Source organism: Rhinatrema bivittatum, chromosome 10, assembly GCF_901001135.1.
Source record: "Rhinatrema bivittatum chromosome 10, aRhiBiv1.1, whole genome shotgun sequence".
NCBI classification, from domain to species: domain Eukaryota; kingdom Metazoa; phylum Chordata; class Amphibia; order Gymnophiona; family Rhinatrematidae; genus Rhinatrema; species Rhinatrema bivittatum.
In genome coordinates this window covers 45715380-45736755 of record NC_042624.1, presented here as the reverse complement: position 1 = coordinate 45736755, position 21376 = coordinate 45715380, and the positions used below count along the sequence as shown (strand labels likewise).

At 44.5% G+C, this 21376-nt stretch overlaps 1 protein-coding gene and 1 long non-coding RNA gene across 2 annotated transcripts in view; one reads left to right on the top strand and one right to left on the bottom strand.

Moving 5' to 3' along the window:
• The window catches only part of LOC115100066, a 251836-nt gene that overhangs the window by 146881 nt on the left and 83579 nt on the right, over positions 1-21376 (bottom strand). The window lies entirely within an intron of this gene.
• Positions 1-21376, top strand: part of OLFM3 (olfactomedin 3) — a 109089-nt gene that overhangs the window by 57940 nt on the left and 29773 nt on the right. Inside the window, exon 4 of the mRNA XM_029618235.1 lies at positions 8249-8468. Coding sequence (XP_029474095.1) covers positions 8249-8468 — 220 coding nt within the window. The remainder of the gene's footprint in view (positions 1-8248; positions 8469-21376) is intronic.

The window sequence follows — 21376 nt, the reverse complement described above, 5'->3', positions numbered from 1 at the left end:
AAAAAAAATATGAATTATCTGGCCCCAGATGGTGTGGGCCTCCTAACATCTTGGAGCTATAGGATTCCACTGGTAAGGCTGAAGAGGGACTAGTGAGCCTTGTGGCCATTTGAGTTTGGGCCTATTACTATTATTATTATTAATGTATTTATTTATTATGTAAATAATTGCCTGGTGACAAAATTCTAGGTGACTTACAAAATTACACATATAATTCATAAAATACTAAAATACTTAAAATAATCATATAGTACATCACAAATTATGTAAACCATAAAAACACAGCAATTAATAAATGAAAAAGATACAAGAATACAAATATAAAAATTAAGTAAGAATGACACAGAGTCTATGTTCAGCAAAAGCTAAATTAAATAAATATACTTTAACCAAAGACTTAAAGACCCAATTTTATACAGGCTGCACGGTGTAAAAACCGGGGGTTACATGCGTGGCAGTGCCTTGCGTGTACCACGCATTTTAGAATGGGCCGCCACGCGTTGTAACCCCTGTTATGGCAGAAGTGTCGGGCCCTGCAAAAGGGGCAGAACATTAGACGCTGTCCCAGGAATTTCGCACCAGCAGCCGGCCACGCAAGAGGTTACTTCACTTGAAGTTGAAGTAAGTTTTAAACAAAAAGAAAACTAATGGGGTGGGGGGGAATTAGGGGGTCGGGAGGAGAGGGAAAAGGTAGGAAGATTAGGTAGGGGTGTAGAGAAGGTCCCTCCCAGTCCACTCCTTAATTGGAGCGGACTGGGGCAGACCTATCGTGTTGCCACGGGATTCCCCCCCCCTGCACGTGAGTGCCAACCAGCCTGCACATGTGCACGCGGATTTTAAAATCTGGTGCACATGAGTGTGCTGGAACCGTATTTTATAACATCCATGGATCGCATCCATTTGTGCACGCCGGGAACTGCAACGCACATGGACGCAACGCATGGACTTTTAAAATCTACCTTTAAATGTTTTAGTGCAGGTTGTCAAGCGCAATTCAACAGGTAATGTGTTTCAAAAAAACTGGAATGGCTATGGAGAATGCTCTCTCATGTTTCTACCAGACTTGCAGCATGTATGGATGGAATATCCAATAACCCCACTGATATGACCATAGTGCAGGAGATGGGTTGTATAAGTGAAGCATGGCATTAGCCCAGGGTAAAGAATTGAGTGAGATCAACTTGTAAATTAGGATAGGGGTCTTATATTTTACACGATATGCAACAGGCAGCTAATGAAGATCTGCCAACACTGGAGAAATGTGTTCCTGAATGTTACTCACAGATATTAGTCTAGTGGGTGACATTCTGTAGGATTGTAAAGAGTTTAATGCAAAATCTGGCAGGCCAATAAATAAAGAATTATAGTATCCAACAAAGGTAAAATAAAAGCCTGAGCCACTGTGCAAAACGTCCAATGTCCTCTAAGAGAGTCTTGAGGGCCCCATAGAACTCAATTTATAAAACCCACTGCACACAACAGCCTTAATTGTGGTTGAAAAGATCATTTTGAATCAATAAAGACATCCCACTATTTTTCACACATTGGGCTATGAGGAGCATAGTGCCAACAACAAAGATTGACAAAGGATACAAAACAGTCGATTTTCTGGTTAGCCTCAATCAATTTGGTTTCAGCCACACTGAGCGCCAACTTATGTGTTGACAATCCATGCTTTAATAGCAATGATGAAAACTGACACTGTTTCTCAAGATTCAGCCCAAGACAATGACATTTTAATGAAAAACTGGATGTCATCAGCATACAATCTGTACCCATCACAGATAGCAGAAAATTTACAAATGGGTTCTAAATGAATATTGAACAAAAGGGCTGCCAGGGCAGATCCTTAAGCACTCTTGATATGATCTCATAACAGTGTGGTCCCAGGGCATTCGGGCTCCTGTTAGGGGCCTGAGAGGGACAAGGGCCAGGTAAAAGGAAGAGCCTGGTTGTAGCTTTTTATTTATTTTATTCTATACCGCATGCTCACAAAAAAAAAGTCACAGTGGTTTACAATAAAAGGGGTCACATACATATAGTTTAAACATGAACATACAAAAAACTTATAGGACTAAACAAATGTCAAACAGCTTAATTTTCTGCTTTTCCTGTCAATTCACGGCTGCCAACAAACAGAAAGTAGTCTTTCAAAGGGTTAATAGCTGATTTCCTTATCATCATTTGTTAGTTTCTTGTCATACCCCATTAATTCTCATTGGAATGATCAGGTCATGGTTCGTTTTAAAGGCTTTCATGTCAGAGATGGTCTTAAGCCATTCAAGGCATATTCTTACAAGAATTGAACTGGGAAACTGGTTAGCGGAACGTGGAACAAGAAACAGGAACAGATGCTGGAACATAGGAACGCAGGAGCACTGGAAAACACAGGAACACTGGAACAAGCACGAACCAAGGAACACAGGACGGCAACTAGCTTCACACAAGTGTGATGTCCCATTTGCCAAGGCGAGGAACTGAGGGAAGGCCCTCGCCTTACTATTGGACGCTTACATGATGTCATCAGGAGGCATCCAGCCGAGGTTCCCGCCCTGGGCCCTTTAAAAGAGGAGGTGCCAGCCCGCGCGTGCGCCTAGGGGCAGGGGCGAGGATGCAGAGGATGTGAGCCCCTGCAGGAGCTCCGTAGAGAGGCCTGTGACAATGGAGGCGTTCAGGGCAGGCGCTGGGGGCGCCGAGAGCTAGCTGGCTGCTGCTGCTAGGGAAGACGTAACGGAGCCCATAGAGGGGAGCCCGAGGTGAGCAGGCCCGGTCGCAGCACCAGCACAGCCGGGACGCATAACATCATTGGTGTTTTATATGGGAATTAGATAGGGCAGGAATTATTTTTACCATGACATCACTAAAGTAAGAATATTCCCTGACAGAAAGAGATGACAGTTTCTTACACTGAGGAGCTGTGCTGGATTTTAGTCAGAGGAGGAGTGTTTTACTCTTGCTTCCTCTCTGAGGCCTAGTAAAGTCATAAAACACACAAAAGAAGTGAGGGAACACATGTGTATGCAAGAGAATGTGAATGATTAAATTGTTGTTGTGTAAAAAGAAATCTGAAAATGTAAGAAGAGAAAATTAGTCAGTTCAAAATTAAAATAGCTGAACCATGGGATTTTTAAATCAGCTTTTGTAATTAGCTGATATGAGAGAGAACTGAGTGAAAGAAAAAAAAAAAGAAATTAGTTTTTTAATTTTACCATCTGGTGAACTATTTTCAGCCACAAACAAGTGGCAACCCCAAAAAGCCTTAAACCACTGACCATAATAGTGACCGAGCAAGAAAATAGTCCCCCGTCCATGTGGATTACAGTTGAATATTATATTATGTGTTTTTCTGAATCTGGGATACTGTCAATTCTGCAGAAAGCTAGATATGCATTTACATTTAGAACAAAATTAAGCAGAGAAAAGACTTCATGTCTAATCTCTTCCCCACTTTGGACAGTAACAAACAAGGCTTTAAATGTTTCTAGGCCATAAAACGGCCTTGACAAAAGCAAAATCTCTGTACTCAAAAACTACAGTGATTTCTAAGTTGATTTAGATCAAAGGAGCTTAACATTCAAACCTATCCATAATACCTCATTTATGCACAGAAATGGATGTGGGAAAATATATGCTACTATTTTATAAAATGCACCAGTTTATAAAATACCATGTAGTTCTGATTCAAAAGTGCACACATAGGGGTAGATTTTTAAAAAGAGCGCGATCGTGTACTTTTGTTCGCGCAGCAGGCGCAAACAAAAGTACGCTGGATTTAGAAGATACGTGCATAGCCGCGTGTATCTTATAAAATCCTGGATCGGCACACGCAAGGCTGGCCAATTTTGGGCAGCCTGCGTGCGCTGAGCCGCGCAGCCTGCCTCGTGCGCCGAGCCGCACAGCCTGCCTCCGTTCCGCTCCGAGGCCGCGCCGAAATCGGAGCGGGCCTCGGAGGGAAACTTTCTTTCGCCCTCCCCTCACCTTACCCTCCCTTCCCCTACCTAACCCACCCCCCCCGGCCCTATCTAAACCCCCCCCCCCTTACCTTTGTCTCTCGATTTAACGCCTGCTAGAAGCAGACGTAAATCTACGCGCGCCGTCATCCGACCCGGGGGCTGGTCCGGAGGGCCTCGACCACGCCCCCGGTACCGCCCCCTGCCCCTGAAATGCCGCATCATTCGGCCACGCCCCCCTTAAAAACCCCGGGACTTGCGCGCGTCGGGCGGCCCTATGCAAATAGGCACGCCAGCGCGCGAGGGCCCTGCTCGCGTAAATCCGGGTGGATTTATGCGAGCAGGGCATTTAAAATCCGCCCGATATGTTTTAGCATGCACAAATATTCCAATGTAAGAAAACACATACTTTCTCTACCTATTTTATACACATAGGTGTGTATATTTTATGAGGCAGATTTTCAAAGGGTTATGCGCGTAACCCCGAAAACCTGTCCCCTGCGGGGTGCCGAGCCTATTTTCCTCATAGGCTCGGCGGCACGCACAAGTCCCAGGATGCGCGAATGTCCCGAGGCTTTGAAAAGGGCGGGGAGGGGCGGAGTCATGGGTGTGGTGCCAATCCTGGGCGGGGCCGAGAACTCTGGAGGATGGCGTGCCGGCAGCTGGCCAGCGCGTGCAAGATACGCCTGCCAGAGGCAGGCGTAAATAAGTAAAACAAGGTGGGGGGGGAGATTTAGGTAGGGTTGGGGGTTGGGTTAGATGGGGTGGGTTAGATAGGGGAAGGGAGGGGAAGGTGGGAGGGAGCGGAAGAAAAGTTCCCTCCGAGGCCGCTCCCATTTCGGAGCGGCCTTGGAGGGAATGGGGAAAGCCATCGGGGCTCCCCTTGGGCTTGGTGCGCACAAGGTGCACAAGTGTGCACCCCCTTGCGCACTGACCCTGGATTTTAAAACATGGGGTAGATTTTCAAAGGGGTATGCGCGTATGCCCCGAAAACCTACCCCAAACCCCCCCTGCGAGCCGAGCCTATTTTGCATAGGCTCGGCGGCACGTGCAAACCCCGGGACGTGCGTATGTCCCGGGGCTTGCTTGGAGAGGCCTGCTGGGGGGGGGGGGGGTGGCGGCCGTGACGCGGCATTTCAAGGGCGTGACGCGGGTGACACGGCGTTTGGGGGGCAGCGCCGCGGGCGTGGTTTCAGCCCGGGGGCGTTCCGGGGGCGTGGCCGTGCCCTCCGGAACAGCCCCTGGGTCGGGTGATGGCGCGCCAGCAGCCGGCAGGCTAAATCCGGCGATAAAGGTGGGGGGGGGTTAGATAGGGCCGGGGGGGTGGGTTAGGTAGGGGAAGGGAGGGGAAGGTGAGGGGAGGGCGAAAGAAAGTTCCCTCAGAGGCCGCTCCGATTTCGGAGCGGCCTCGGAGGGAACGGAGGCAGGATGCGCGCTCGGCGCGTGCAGGCTGCCCAAAATTGGCAGCCTTGCACGCACCGATCCCGGATTTTATCGGCTATGCGCGTATCTATTGAAATCCCGCGTACTCTTTTTCGCCTGGTGCGCGAACAAAAGTACGCGTTCGTGCTAAATTATAAAATCTACCCCTGTGTGTGTAAAAAAAATACAGGACCGGATTTTAAAAAGGTTATGCGTGCCAGGCCTATTTTCAAAAGGCCCGGTGACGCGTGTAAGTCCAGAGGCTTTACTAAAGGGGTGGGGAAGTCCGGGGGCAGGGTCAGCCTCCCGGCACAGTGGCCATATTTGCTGCTGTCACGGGGATTGCGTGTCGGCAGTCGGCCGGCGTACGCAACTTGCACCTGCCCAGAGGCAGGCCCAAAGGTAAAATAAAGGTCAGGGTGGGGGGTTAGAGTAGGGCTGGGGGGGGGGAAGGTCAGGCTAGGGGGAAGGGAACGGGGGAAGACAGCGCAGCTTGCCGCGCGCAAGGTGCACAATTGTGCACCCACATGCGCGCCGACCCTGGATTTTATAACTCAGACGTGCCTCTACCTACCCTGCCTTCCCTTTTCCCCTCTTGCCCCGACCTCTAAAACCCCTATAACTACTTTTATTTTTCAAAACTTACCTGCTCTCCCAAGCAGTAGGAAGTTGCAGAGTCTGGCCGGCTGCTGGCGTCTGCTATCTCAGCACGCCCATGGCCCACTCACGCCCTGCTCTGTGCCCTCCCCCAGCCCGCCCCCTTTTGTCTCCTCTGGTTTGTTCGCACGTACTGGGAGATACGTGCATGGTCCAGCCTCACGCCAATCTCCTGGTATAGGCACACATAAGATTTTAAAATTAGCTCATGTGTGAGTACGTTTGCAGCAGCACAATAGTAATGCGTTACAGAGAGTGCATGTGTCTGTACCACACATGAGCGACACATAATATACATACACTTTTTGTCTGAGAGAGAGTGTGTGTGTGGGTGTCTCTCTCTGACACAGACACATACACACTTTCTCTCAGTGTGTTGGTTTATCTGTGAGTTTGTGATAGTGTCTGAGAAAGAGAGTGTGTGTCTTTGTTTGTGTTAGTGTATATGTGCCAATACAATTTCTGCAATCAATAAATCTGTGTGACTGAGCATATGTATATGTCTGATGTTGGCTGTACAGTTTCTTATTACTTGTACTGGTTCAAAAACTTCTTGGTTGGCCTGAGCAGGATGTGTGTGTGTGGAAGTATATATATTATTATATATATAATGAGATACAAACAGCTTTGGGGGCGCCCAACCGATTTGAATAGATGGAATAGCGGCTACAGCTTTGTTTTCTCACTGCTGGTCTGGAATATGCTCTACTTCTTAGTTATTTAAGAAAAATGTGAAATTTATTTTGGAGATATTTGGGCTTAATTCTGCCAGGTTCCAGAGTTACTTGGTGTACCTTTGGGAGCTGTTGATGCATGTGCTGTAGAGAAAGTGCATGAGGAAGTCAGATACCCCATGGGCCAGTTTTGAAAAAAAATACCCCAGGCTGATATTTTCCTGCAATCCACCCCTGTGCACATATCACAGCGGCTTTTAAAATCCACTCGACATGCGCAAGCCACACTTCTTCACGCATCCCCTAATTGAAGCACGCATCTCAAGCTTTTAAAAAGGTACTTCCGCCTTGAGCTCAGATTAGATGAAGCCATATAAAATGGAAGCAAAAAATAAACAAATTAAATACCTTTGCTGGTTATTAAATTTGTCATGTATATTATTTGTGCACCTGTTCCATTTTCTTTGAGTAAATAATAATAAACTGTATTGCGCAACAGTGTAATTTGAACACAGTGCTAAAAATACTTCAGTTGATAATATTGCAAATTCTGAATTATATAGGGTTAAAATCCCAAAAGGTTTATTAGCTTAGCAGTTCATTTTGCCCGAATGAATCTTCATGAAACCCCTGAAAGCACAGGATGAATGCCAAAATATTTATTTTAACCAGGTACTGCAGCACTAAGCCAGAAACCTAGTATAAATTATAAATCAGACATAGTAAATTCTCTTCTGCCCCTTTTAGGCACATCACCACATTTGGTTGAGAAGCGACTGTATAAATGACTCATATATCATGTCCTATTATGGTCTCTCTATGGACTCTGGTGTCTTCCGCTTCAAGCCATATCAGAAAGCATCTATCTCAGCTTCTTAAAAAGTTAATGTGGCAAGTTACAGCTGAGGGTGTGCAGCCTAGAAAGAAATTAGTGCTATTTAAAATATTGGCACACGCACTCATTTTCCTCTCTCGGTTAAACGTCTCAGCACATATTAAATAAATATGGCTATCTTGTTTCTCAGACCTCATAGTTTATCTGTCACACAATATTTCTTTTACAAAAAATATTTTGTTCCAATTATATGAGTGTAAATTAAACCATTCCATGTATTATACATATTTGACCGATTGTCATATATTGAACAAAGATATTGAATGTTTCTGATGCCATGGATTTTCAAAGTATGTGGAATTTTGGTTATATTTAGTCAGTTTGAATTGGGACCATGTTTGTATAGACTAAGAATCAATAGCCTATAAGCCTATTTGGAGTCTTAGTCTGATCCCTGATAAGTATTACTATAACCTTCACAATTAAAAGGATATACTTGTTGTGTTGTCATTTTGCAGCAAAAATGATTTCTCATAGCTTTCCTTGGGCTATGGGAGAGGCGGAACTTTGATAAATCAGGCCCAGTGATTTTCTATTCATGTTTCACTGACTATTGTAGCAGATGTTTATGGGAACAAGAGATAATGAGCTGCATTAAAATGTCGATATCATTGTGATGCATATCTTACTCTTTTTTTTTTTACTTAAAGGAGTTAAAGGAAAAGATGGATGAGCTTCTGCCACTGATACCTGTTCTAGAACAGTACAAAACTGATGCCAAGTTAATCACCCAGTTCAAGGAAGAAATTAGGAACCTGTCTGCAGTTCTCACTGGCATTCAGGAGGAAATCGGAGCGTATGACTACGAGGAGCTTTACCAGAGAGTGCTCGGTTTAGAAACCAGACTACGAGACTGCATGAAAAAACTCAGTAAGGCAATTTGCTACTATTTCTGTTTCTTGGTAATCAATTATTGAAATAATCAATATATGTAAAGCGATGCAACACATTTTCCAGCTTTCTGATATGTTCTGAGTACTTGCAAAATAGATAGTGTTGTATCATAAATCAGGGAGGAGGTGAACAAGTAATCACACCAAAGATTGTGTCTGTAATCATGCTGTTACTTTTCTCCTGATGGCAATTTTATGCAAGAAGATATTATGCTAAGCGTGAGCAGGAGGCATGCATTTGTTTTGTTTTTTGTAAGAAGAAGGGCAAGGAGAATGATAAAACTGGACTTCGTTTTTTTAGTTTGTTTCATCTGCTTTTCTCACTTTTCATCAGAAATATATCTACACAAAAAAAAACAAAAAACCTCACACCCACACATAATAGTTTCCTTGAATAGAAATCTCATACAGGAATTTCTTCCATACCACAACTGGACTTTTATCACTTCTCAACCTCCTGTTTGGCCAAGGTCAATGTAAGATCTGAGAGACAGGAGGTTCTAAAATGAAATTCTCTGGCGAGTTTTCCCTTCCCCACCCGGGTATTGTCTTTTCACCTGTGGATAAAAGCATATGCACTGTTTCACATGTACTTTTACCCACTAAGAAAAAGTCACTGTTCACCCATGGGGATTTACCCAGCTTAACACCTTTGTTATCCAGGTGAACACCTTTGAAAATTGCCCACTTTCTGCCTTTCACAAATATCCCTAGCAATGAATCTCTTAGTATAAGGTGTAGCATACTTCATGAAGGATGAATGTTTCAATTAAACAGACTTTCCGGATGTGCACCATGTATGTCAAAAAGCATTGTAAAGGGGCACAAGTAAGGAGGGAAGGTATCCTAAAACATGATGGAATAATTTTCTGCCTGCATTGTTGCAAATTTTGCCAGTACTGTACTTTTTACCAGTGCTTTGCATCAATCTGCAGAGGGAAAGTGCGTACTTACTTTCACTTTGAAAATTATCACAGGTACAAAGCACCCATGGATTTTTGCACCTGATTTTTTCTGTAGCCAAGTTTTTCATTGAAATTAACATGTGTTAGATTTCAAAGTGCAATTTACATGATTTATTCATGGGATCCATAGTCAAGACCAAACATTTGATAAACACAATGCATTGTATCCCAAAGCTTGTAATACCACTCCCCACCTTTGAGTATGTTCTTCCCTTCTTTATGAATGATGTTAATGATGATAGAAATAATCCTCTCTCAAATATAATGCCAATCTACAAAGAAAAATAACAATCCATTATTATATTTTATAAAGGCAACATCATCATATTAAAGGCAAAATGCATTGCTGCACATTAAATGCAACTCATGTACCTTCCATTCTTTATGCCATAACTTCCTTCAAATACTACTTAATCCAGTGTTGTCCAACCTTTTGGTTTGGGGGGGGGGGGGGGTCCACATGAACAATTGTTGAACAGCTCGCGGGCCAGATTAACAATATCACTATTATTAAAAACACCAAATTACAACTTGAGAAAGTTTTTAGACCATTATAGTCCAACAGTCTACTCTACTCTAAAATTTAGATTCTAAAAAGTTATCCAAAGTCTCTCATGTCATAAGGACGCAACGTCATAAGCTATTCACGTTCAGTGGAAAATCTGACACTGCTTTTGTTTACACAAATAGTCTATGTAGGCTCCAACTGTAGAGCTTGCAATGCGCAATGATGCTGTTAAATGTTCATCTGAAAGCAAAGACTATAACTTTGTTTTTGCGTTTTTCATTCTTGAAAACAACTGTTCGCAGCAGTAGGTGCTACCAAACAAAGCAATGAACTTTTGGCATCTTGGACAGATTAGGGAACATGTGCGGTGAAATATAAGAATGTAGAATCTCAGAAGATCATGTTCAGTAAAAGCTCTCTTCAAGTCACTGTCATTTTTAATGTCAGTGAGTTCCATCTGGTATTTATCAGCAGTTTTTTGAATCAGTTTGAAATGGATCACTCACTAGCTTCATAATGTCAGTATGTTTTCTGAAATCCTCGAACATTTGTTTGAAGTCATCAATCAGTATGACAACTAACTCTGAGTACTTCTCATGTTGCACTGTGTCAGTAGGTCTCATGGAAAGGACTGTCAAGTGTACAGCTTTCTTCAGAATCAACTATGAATGAATAAGCTCCAATTTCTCAATGAATGTAACGACATGTTCATACAATTTGTGTGCCAGCTGATTCTTTCCATGAAGTTTCACGTTCAAGTCTGCCATATATTTGGTGATATCAACCAGAAACACCAAGTCACTCATGTATCCTTCCCTTTGTTGGCCATTAATTCATTATTTTACCACGAAAACTCCAGAATCTGGAGAGTGTGCTTGACCTGCTGAGCCATCGAACTTGGCTGAAGTAAATCATATCATCATGATCTGAGTCCACTTCCTCCAGAAAAGATTTAAACTCCTTGTGATTCAGACCTCTGGATCGTATGAAATTGACACTTGATACAACTTTTTTCATCACATTCTTCATTTCCAGTTTGTTGGTGCACGTTTTCCTGGTGAATGATGCAGTGGTGTATGATGACTTCCTGTGGTACTGATTTCTCCAACAAGGTGGCAAATCTGTTCCGCTTCCCTGCAATGGCTAGCGTTCCTTCTATTGTTATGCTTCTTCTCACACAGATTGAACTTCTCCATTACCTGCTTGACTTTATCAAAGATCTCCTTTCCTGTTGTCGTGCCCTTCATAAGATAGATATAAAGCAGTTCCTCGATGACAGAAAATGTTAATGTAACTCCTCTTACAAATATTGCCAGTTGAGCAGTGTCACTTATGTCTGTGCTCTCATCAACTGCTAAGCTGTAAAACTCACAAGCATCAAGTCTCTTGATCAAAGTCTCTTGAATGTTTGTCACCAGGTCATCAACTCTTCTAGCAATAGTCTGATGAGAAAGGCTGACATGTTTCACCACAGACTTCTTATCTGGGCAAACCACAACTGTAAACAGTTCCAAGCATTCCTTAACCAAATTCCAGTCTGGAAACAGTTTTCCTCTCTTGGCTATGGTTTCTGCTATGAAAAAGGTGACCTGCTTCGAAACTCTGATTGGCTACTTTAAACAAAGACTGTTGGCTGATGATGCTTTGTTTCAACAAGTTGATGCGATCAGTTCATAGTTGACCAATGAGGCTATCGAATTTACTTGCATGCTTTGTAGTGTAATGTCTCTTTATGTTGTATTCCTTTTGAACAGCAACTGTTTTTTGACAAATCAAGCACAAAACTTTACCTACATGTTCCACCTCGAAAAAGTCATCCATCCACGAACTTTTGAATACACGATTTTTGACAACTGTTTTTTACTCATCCTACTTCCACTTGCAGATGCCACCATTTTTGCTGTCAATATTTATGGGTGTCTGTAAAAGCTGGAATGAACCGAAACAGACTTTACTCTCTCCCTGTGCCCCCCCCCCCCCCCATCCTCAGGCAACTTCTCTGTGTCTCCTCCTTATGCAGCTCCTCTAGCTTCTCTCTCTCACTGCCCCCTCTTCTAGCTTCTTTCTCTCTCTCTCTCCCTCCTTCCTCCATGCAGCAGCTTGTGTGTGTGTGTGTGCATGCCTCTCCCTGCCTCCCTCCTCAGGCAGCTTCTTCTCTCTCTCTGTTCGTCTGATTGCCTCTTCAAACGGTTTCTGCTCTCTCTCTCACTCTCTCTCCTTCTCTGTCCTCCTCCTTACGCAGATGCTGCATGCATGCGTGCGTGTGCCTCTCTCCCCTCAGGCAGCTTCTCTCTCTCTACCCCTTCTCCATCTTCTCTTTCTTTCTGTTTTGCAGCAATTTCTCTCTCTGTCTCTCACTGTTCACATGATCATACACCATTTTTTCTTTCTGATTTTCTCCTCAAGTAGCTTCTGCTCTCTCTCTCTCTCTATGTTCCCCATCTTATGCAGCTGCTTCTTGTGTGTGGTATGTGTGTCCTTCTCCTCAAGTCCAACACATCTCCCGCTCTCCCATACAACCCCCATTTCAGGCCCAGCACATCTACAGATTTCCCCCCCCCCCCTCAGGTCACACACACACTGTCCTATCCCCTCATACTCCCCACCTCAGATCCCCAATTCTACTCTCTTACCTCCCACCTGCTGGGTCCCGAGTCAATTGGCGCTGGTGGCAAAGGCGATTAAAGGTTTCCTTTGCCTTTCTCTGCCGGCGTCAGGGTCTTTTCTGCTACACAGCATCCTGCCCATGCAACAACATGAAGTTGCATCAGAGGGAGGTGGGATGTGTAACTTTGTAATATGTATATGGCACTGGTTTCTTTTAGTTTATTACTTCAGGGTTAACCAGACTATACAAGGTTAAAGCTGTAGAGACCTGCAGTTCAACTGATAACCCAGCACCAATAATGAAGTTACACACTGCATTAACATATAACAGCATTAAACATTACTGAATAATTAGCAATCATTCTGCTCACTCTGCAAACACATGCAAAGTGTAGTAGCTCAGACATGAAATACTGCTCAAAGATTTCAACTGGTGACAATTCAGCAGCTATCTCCAATCTTTACACAGTCCTTGCATTTATTTCAAAGTCCCAGCTCGTTTTCTTACTGTGAAGCAGTTTGAATGCTGAAGGGTGGGCGATGGCGTCAGCACTTCTTTGAATCCTAACTGCTGAACCCTCATTGCCAAGGGAACCCTCAATCTCTGGCAATTCAACGGGCCGATACAGTAAGGAGTGGTAGGAAGAGCTGCGTTAGTGCCAGGTGCACCCGCGTTTGCCACACGCACAGTCCGGCTCACCTACCGCTCGATATGCTATTTAAATAGCTTGCAAATGCAAGCCGCGTCCAAGAAGCGTCCGAGATGGGTTAGGCCCGCGCAATCCATTTTACTGTATAGAGCGCTATTCAGCGCCTATACAGTAACCTGGGTGCGCTGGTACCTGTCATTTCAAATGACATTTGAAATGACAGGTATTTATTTATTTATTTTATTTGGAGTTTTTTATATACCGACAACCGTTTGCACATCGTATCGGTTTACAGTTAGCTTAGAACAGATAGGCAAAGGCCTTTACATGGAACGGGAACTATAGTTAACAGCGAAAACAAGAAACAATTACTATAATACTGATAACTAGTTTACAGAAAGGTAACAAGTAATAATCAGAGAACAAAGTCACGAAAAATTTCAGCTGACCATCATGTAGAGGGATTGGTGGACGGGTAGGCCTGGAGAAAAAGCCAGGTTTTTAGTTTCTTTTTGAATTTAGGGGTGGATGTCTCAGTGCACAGATCTGTAGGAAGAACATAAGAACATAAGAAAATGCCATACTGGGTCAGAACAAGGGTCCATCAAGCCCAGCATCCTGTTTCCAACAGTGGCCAATCCAGGCCATAAGAACCTGGCAAGTACCCAAAAACTAAGTCTATTCCATGTAACCATTGCTAATGGCAGTGGCTATTCTCTAAGTGAACTTAATAGCAGGTAATGGACTTCTCCTCCAAGAACTTATCCAATCCTTTTTTAAACACAGCTATACTAACTGCACCGAACCACATTCTCTGGCAACAAATTCCAGAGTTTAATTGTGCGTTGAGTAAAAAAGACCTTTCTCCGATTAGTTTTAAATGTGCCCCATGCTAACTTCATGGAGTGCCCCCTAGTCTTTCTACTATCCGAAAGAGTAAATAACCGATTCACATCTACCCGTTCTAGACCTCTCATGATTTTAAACACCTCTATCATATCCCCCCTCAGTCATCTCTTCTCCAAGCTGAAAAGTCCTAACCTCCTTAGTCATTCCTCATAGGGGAGTTGTTCCATTCCCCTTATCATTTTGGTAGCCCTTCTCTGTACCTTCTCCATCGCAATTATATCTTTTTTGAGATGCGGCGACCAGAATTGTACACAGTATTCAAGGTGCGGTCTCACCATAGAGCGATACAGAGGCATTATGACATTTTCCGTTTTATTCATCATTCCTTTTCTAATAATTCCCAACATTCTGTTTGCTTTTTTGACTGCCGCAGCACACTGCACCGACGATTTCAATGTGTTATCAACTATGACACCTAGATCTCTTTCTTGGGTTGTAGCACCTAATATGGAACCCAACATTGTGTAATTATAGCATGGGTTATTTTTTCCTATATGCATCACCTTGCACTTATCCACATTAAATTGCATCTGCCATTTGGATGCCCAATTTTTCAGTCTCACAAGGTCTTCCTGCAATTTATCACAATCTGCTTGTGATTTAACTACTCTGAACAATTTTGTGTCATCTGCAAATTTGATTATCTCACTCGTCGTATTTCTTTCCAGATCATTTATAAATATATTAAACAGTAAGGTCCCAATACAGATCCCTGAGGCACTCCCTGCAAGGGACCTTGCAGGGAGTTCCAAAGGGTGGGGCCGGCGAGGGAGAAGGCCCTCTTCATAGTGGAGATCAGTTTGTAGGGTAGTAGTTAGTAACTTGCAGGTCAATACAGTAAAGTGCAGCCGTGGTTACCCTGTAACGTTGTGACGTCACGCCTTGAGCGGCCAAATTGCACGCACAGGCTGAATGCACGCAGGAGAAGTGGCCGCAGCTGGAGCGATCGTATCAGAGGTTTGTGGGGTTTTGGAGGGCTTTTGTTTCGGGTAGAAATAATAATAGAAAGGTCCCTTGCAGCTTTCCTCCAGAATAAGTTGAGTGCTGCCTGTGTCTGCAGTAAAAGAGAAACCGAAGGAGCTGAAACACTTTGTTTTTTTCTAGGGGGGGGCGAGATTGGTAATCAATAAAGAGGTGGGGGCTTTTCTGTTTTAAGAAGTCTCCCTCCGCAAGCAATCACGCGGCTTTGTACTTTTTGCAGCTTTTTACTTTTTCCGCAGCCGCCGAGGCCCCGCAGGGAAGGTGGCCTGAAGGTGCTCTCTTGTACCCCTGCTTTCCAGGCCACTCAGGGCCTTTTGTCCCTCCCAGAATGAGAGCCCCAATTAGCAAAACTAAAGGCAAACGAAAGGTCCTCCATGACTCGGGCTGGAAGGGGCAGGGAAGGCAGGGCGGCTTCGGCAGGGGCCCTCGAGCGGCCTGCAATGAAAGCCACGGATTACGCTGCCCCCCCCCAGTCGCACGCCGCTTTCCTTATCTGCCTGCAGCAGCCAAACCGAGAGACCCGAAAAGACAAGGCAGACCCGTGGGGGTCGCTTTATTTCCAGCAAGGAAACTGGCATTTTCTGTTCCTCCAAGAAAAAAAAAAATACAGGAGGTGGACGACGTGCTGTCTTTCGCCGCCGGCTGTCCCCGGGAGGCAGGGGGCAGCCCCCGGGAGGCAGGGGAGCCGCGGTGCATCTCTGGAGGAGGGGTGCAAGAAAGTAAGTCACATGTCGCTTTTCTCCTTTTTCGCTTTCGTTGCTTCGGGAGGATGGTATAGAGGACTGGGCTGCCCCTTTTTCGCTCACCGGCCAGGGCAGGTGAGCGAGGGCTGGGGGAAAGTTTGCCGCTTACTCTTACCCCTGCCTCTAACGCAGGGGTAAGGGTAGGCGGTATGTTAGCAGGTTAAACGCGCGGCTAAACTGCAGGTTAAAAAGGCGATAGCCACGGCGCTCGTTACTGAATGGGGGGGGGGAATAGCTAATCCGATTGTTTACATCTCATATACATGCCGCAGGCGGAAAGGGTTACCCGTTGATTTAAAGAGGTGGTAAGAATGGGTTAAAGGGGATAGTGGATCGCGGGTTGGGCTAACGCGGCCAAATTGTGAGTAAAAGGCGGGTTAGAAACAGGGTAACCACGGCTGCACTTTACTGTATTGACCTGCAAGTTACTAATCCTTCATAGCATGGATCCTTAATTAAAACAAACAAATGTCTTTAGTTTCAGGGCACATAAAAGAACTTTCTCTGTCTTGCTCAGGAAGCAATGGTCTGTTTGCACATGCCCCAACTGACTTCAGCTGGGCTGTGTGTTTACAGCCCTTAAAGAGACAGCACCCAATTAGCAGTTCTTCAGTGTCCTTGTCTTTTTTTACTAAAGTAGGTTACATTGTCCCCCCTTAAAACCTGACGTCCCCGACAGGTACTTAAGCCCACAGCTTATATATTAACTCTGTTTGTTTGCTCAATTGTTCCTGCATCATATTATTTAATAGTTGCATAGCTGTACACACTTCAAGTGGGTCCTCTGAGTAAGGTCGACTTATCATGCTGTGAGAATATACCCCTTAGGGCAATTGCACTTCAAAACCATCAAATCTGCTAGGCAATTTTCTCGCTCTCCACAGTCTTTGGGGTCATGCTGGTAACCCTACTTTATCTACTGATTCATTTAAAGTCCTTTCCCCTTCCAAAGAAGATGTACACTGTTCCTCATCAACTGCATTGTCCCAATCAAATGAGTTATCATGGGTTGCTGGTATGAAAGCTACCGAAGGGTCTCCTCCCCATGATTCTGGATGAAACTCCTTTGCATTAGGATTTAGTTCTCCACTTAGCCGAGTTTCACCAGTACATGTACTCCCTTCCATTTCTACTGGATCTGGATTTCCGTTCTCCATGATATAGTCATCCTTACTATCATCGGCTTCATTCCTTTGCCTTATCTCAAGTCGCTTGTTGATACTGGATGATTCATGTGTGATATTGTTCTCTTCCCTTCCCGAAATGTATCCACAGGGGCGCAATAGATCTCTATGCAACATCCTTTCTGGCCCATCCCCTGTTTCTGGCCTTACCACATAAACTGGTAACCCTTCAATTTGTTTCACAACAATGTACACTGAGGGTTCCCATTGATCAGCAAGTTTGTGTTTTCCTCTCAACTTCATATTTTTAACCAGCACTCTATCACCCTCTTCTACTGAGGATGGCATCACTTTTGCATCCCATCTGCGTTTGTTGGCTAATTGGTACTTCTCAGCTTCCTGAGTAGCTAGTTTATAGGCATACTTTAGCCTCTGACGTAACTCTTTCACATACTGGTGATGAGTCTTAGCATTGTGTCCCACTGGACTGATGCCAAAGCATAAGTCTATTGGAAGCCGTGGTTCTCTCCCAAACATGAGAAAGAATGGAGAAGTTTCAGTGCTGTCATTGCGAGTACAATTATAGGCGTGCACAAGTGGGCGAACATACTTTCTCCAGTGTTCTTTACGCTTATCTTCTAATGTACCCAGCATATCTATTAAGGTTCTATTGAAGCGATCCACTGGATTTCCCAGAGGGTGGTATGGAGTGGTTCTGGATTTTGTGCCTGTTATTTTGCATAGCTCTGAGATGAGTTCAGATTCAAAATTGGCCCCTTGGTCACTATGGATTCATTTTGGAAATCCATAGTGGCAGATGAAATTTTCCCCCAAGGTAATAGCAACAGTTCTTGCAGTCTGATCTCGAGTGGGATACGCTTGAGCATACTTAGTAAAATGATCTGCGACTACTAGGATATTTCGTGTGTCCTTGTCGTCAGGCTCCAGAGTAAGAAAATCAATGCAAACTAGTTCCATGGGAACATAAGCTTTTATGTTTACCAAGGGAGCTGCCTTTTCTGCTCTAGCCTTTCTCCGCACGCATCTTTCACAGGTCTTCACCCACTGCCATTCTTGGCCAATAAAATCGTGCACATGCTAAATCCAAAGTTCGTTCACAGCCCAGGTGACCTGTCTCATCCTGTACCCCTTCCAGTGCTCTCTGACGATATTTCTTTGGAATTACAAGTTGCTGGTATGGCTCTTCATTCCTCATTACTTTCTGAAGAGCACTCCCTCTTGAAGACAGTTTTTGCCATTCTCTGAAGAATAGTTTTACTTCTGAATGCTCTTGAAGCCTGTCTCGATCTCCAGGTTTCTCATCCATCTCCAGCATCATTATGATCTGAGATAAACAAGGGTCTTCCATCTGAATCACTCTCCACTCGCTACCCTACCTGAGTAAACCCAGGTAAGGTAGGCTGTCCAGGCCACGGGTCTGGAATGTCAAAATCATCAGGAATAGCATCTCCTCCAGCAGGCAAGAGTTCCACCAAGACAGAGTCGTACCCAGATTTGGGAGTAGAATGACTTGTCATGGGTGTGTCACCATCTCTCAAATCCGTGTCAAAACAGTCACGTCATGTTTTTGGAATGCTGCCTTACATACCACTTTAGATAGAATATCCAAGTTTTCTTTATCCATCTTCACCCGAGATATCATTTTGGCAACCCGTTCCTCATATTTCAAGAACTCTTCATCATTCTCTACAGGTCATGTGGCCTCCTGGACAGCCCATTAGCATCTATGTTAGAGATGTGAATCGTGTCCTCGATCGTCTTAACGATCGATTTTGGCTGGGAGGGGGAGGGAATCGTATTGTTGCCGTTTGGGTGTTTAAAATATCGTGAAAATCGTTAAAATCGTGAGCCGGCACACTAAAACCCCCTAAAACCCACCCCGACCCTTTAAATTAAATCCCCCACCCTCCCGAACCCCCCCCCCAAATGCCTTAAATTACCTGGGGGTCCAGCGGTGGTGCGGAATGGGCTCCTGCAATTGAATTGTGTTGTCTTCAGCCGGCGCCATTTTGAAAAATGGCGGCCGCAAAATGGCGGCGGCCATAGACCAACACGATTCGACTGCAGGAGGTCGTTCTGGACCCCCGCTGGACTTTTGGCAAGTCTTGTAGGGGTCAGGAGGCCCCCCCCCAAGCTGGCCAAAAGTCCCTGGGGGTCCAGCGGGGGGTCCGGGAGCGATCTCCTGCCGCGAATCGTTTTCCGTACGGAAAATGGCGCCGGCCATACGCGTATCAATCAACTGTTTTCTCCTTCTCTTTATCTTTATAAAAAGCTTGTTTAAAGAGCCAGGTTTTCAGATTGGTTTTGAATATTTTCAAATTTCTCTGCAGCCTTATTTTGAGTGGCATGGTGTTCCATAGCACGGGGCCAGCCAGTGATAGTGCTCTTCCCCTTACATGCGTGAGGGGTGCTGTTTTGACAGAGGGAACAGTTAGTAGAGTTTATTAGCAGATCTCAGGTTTCTAAACGAGACATGTACGCGCAGTGCATTGTTAAGCCAGTCAGCTTTTTTATCGTGTATTAGTTTATAAATTATACATAAAGCCTTATATTGCATTCTTTGTTCAATTGGGAGCCAGTGTAATTCGGAGAGTGTTCCTGTAATGTGGTCACTTTTTTTTTTGCCAGTCAAAATTCTAGCAGCTGAGTTTTGTAATACTTGCAGTGGCCGAATCGCAGATTGTGGTAGTCCTAAAAGTAGGGAGTTACAGTAATCTGTGCTTGCGAATATCATTGCCTGTAGAACTGTGCAGAAATTGTTTAGTGTTAGTAGAGGTTTTAGTCTTCTCAGGATCATTAGTTTCACGTATCCTTCTTTTATTTTCAGTGAGATGTGTTGTTTCATGTTTATCTCAGGCTCAATTATTACTCCTAGATTCTGACTTTTATTGCTAGCTCAACGGCTTGAGTATTTTTGATTGTGAGTGTTGGTTGTATGTGATGAATGTTTTTATGTTCAAGTGTAAGAATTCCGTTTTGTCGATGTTTATTACCAGTTCCATCTGATTTAAAAGCTGTTTGATTATTTCAAGATACATATTGGCAAGTTTCATAGTTTCTTCGATGGTGTTTACAATGGGTAGCAGTAGCTGTATATCATCTGCGTATATATAATGAATGATTCCAAGTCCCGCTAGTAGGTGACATACCGGGAGGAGATAAATGTTAAAGAGTGTTGCCGACAAGGCTGATCCCTGTGGGGCACCGGTTAGCAGTGTGAATTTGTCCGAGAGTGTGTATTTGATTTGTACTTGAAAACATCTATTGTTTAAGTATGACTCAAACCATTTTATTGTTTTATTAGTGAGTCCTATTTCTTTCAGTCTATTGAGTAGTATTTTGTGGTTTACTGTGTCAAATGCTGCGGAGATAGAACCAGAATGTAGTGTGTTCCTGTATCAAAGCCTCTTAAGATATTATCTGATAAAGCTAATAGCAGACTTTCAGTACTGTAGTGTTCACGAAACCCATGTTGTGTTGGATATAATATGTTGTTACTTTCAATGTGGTTTGACAATTGTTTTTGTACTGTTTTTTCAATTAGCTTGGCTAATAGGGGTAAGTTTGAAACTAGTCTATAGTTATTGAAATTTAGGGGGGTCAAGGTGCTTTTTCTTATTTATTGGTTTGATTATAGCTCCTTTCAATGTATCTGGCATTACTCCTTCATCTAGGGCCAGATTTTCAAAGGGGTACGCACGTAATATACATGCGTACCCCCTGAAAACCTGGCCGAAGTACCCCCTGCACACGCCGAGCCTATGTTGAGTAGGCTCGACGGCATGCGCAAGCTTCTGGACGTGCGTAAGTCCTGGGGCTTTCCTGGGGGGGCGTGTCAGGCGATGTCGTGGGCATGGTTCCAGCCCGGGGACGTTTTGGGGGCATGGCCGAGGCCTCCGAAACAGCTCCCGGGCCTGGGAATCGCGCACCGGGCTGGCCTGGCAATCGCGCACCGGGCTGGCCTGGCAATCGCGCACCGGGCTGGCCTGGCAGGCATAACTTGTACAACAAGAGGTAGGAGGTGGGTTAGGTAGGGGAAGGGAGGGGAAGCGGAGGGAATGGAGGCAGGCTGCACTGCTCGGCGTGCACAGGCTGCGGATTTTGGGCAGCCTTGTGCGCTGACCCCAGATTTTAATGGATACGCGCGTATCTATTAAAATCCCACATACTCATTTGCGCCTGGTGCACGAACAAAAGTACGCGTGGGCACAGATTTATAAAATCTACCCCCTAGTGAGAGGTTGATGATCTTAGAGTTGGGGTTATTGTGTTGGCTAGTTTTTTTAGTTCTATAATGGGAATGGTGTCAATTATGTGGGTAGCAGGGTTCATTTGATTTATCATTTTCTCGACTTCAACATGTGATACCTCTTCAAA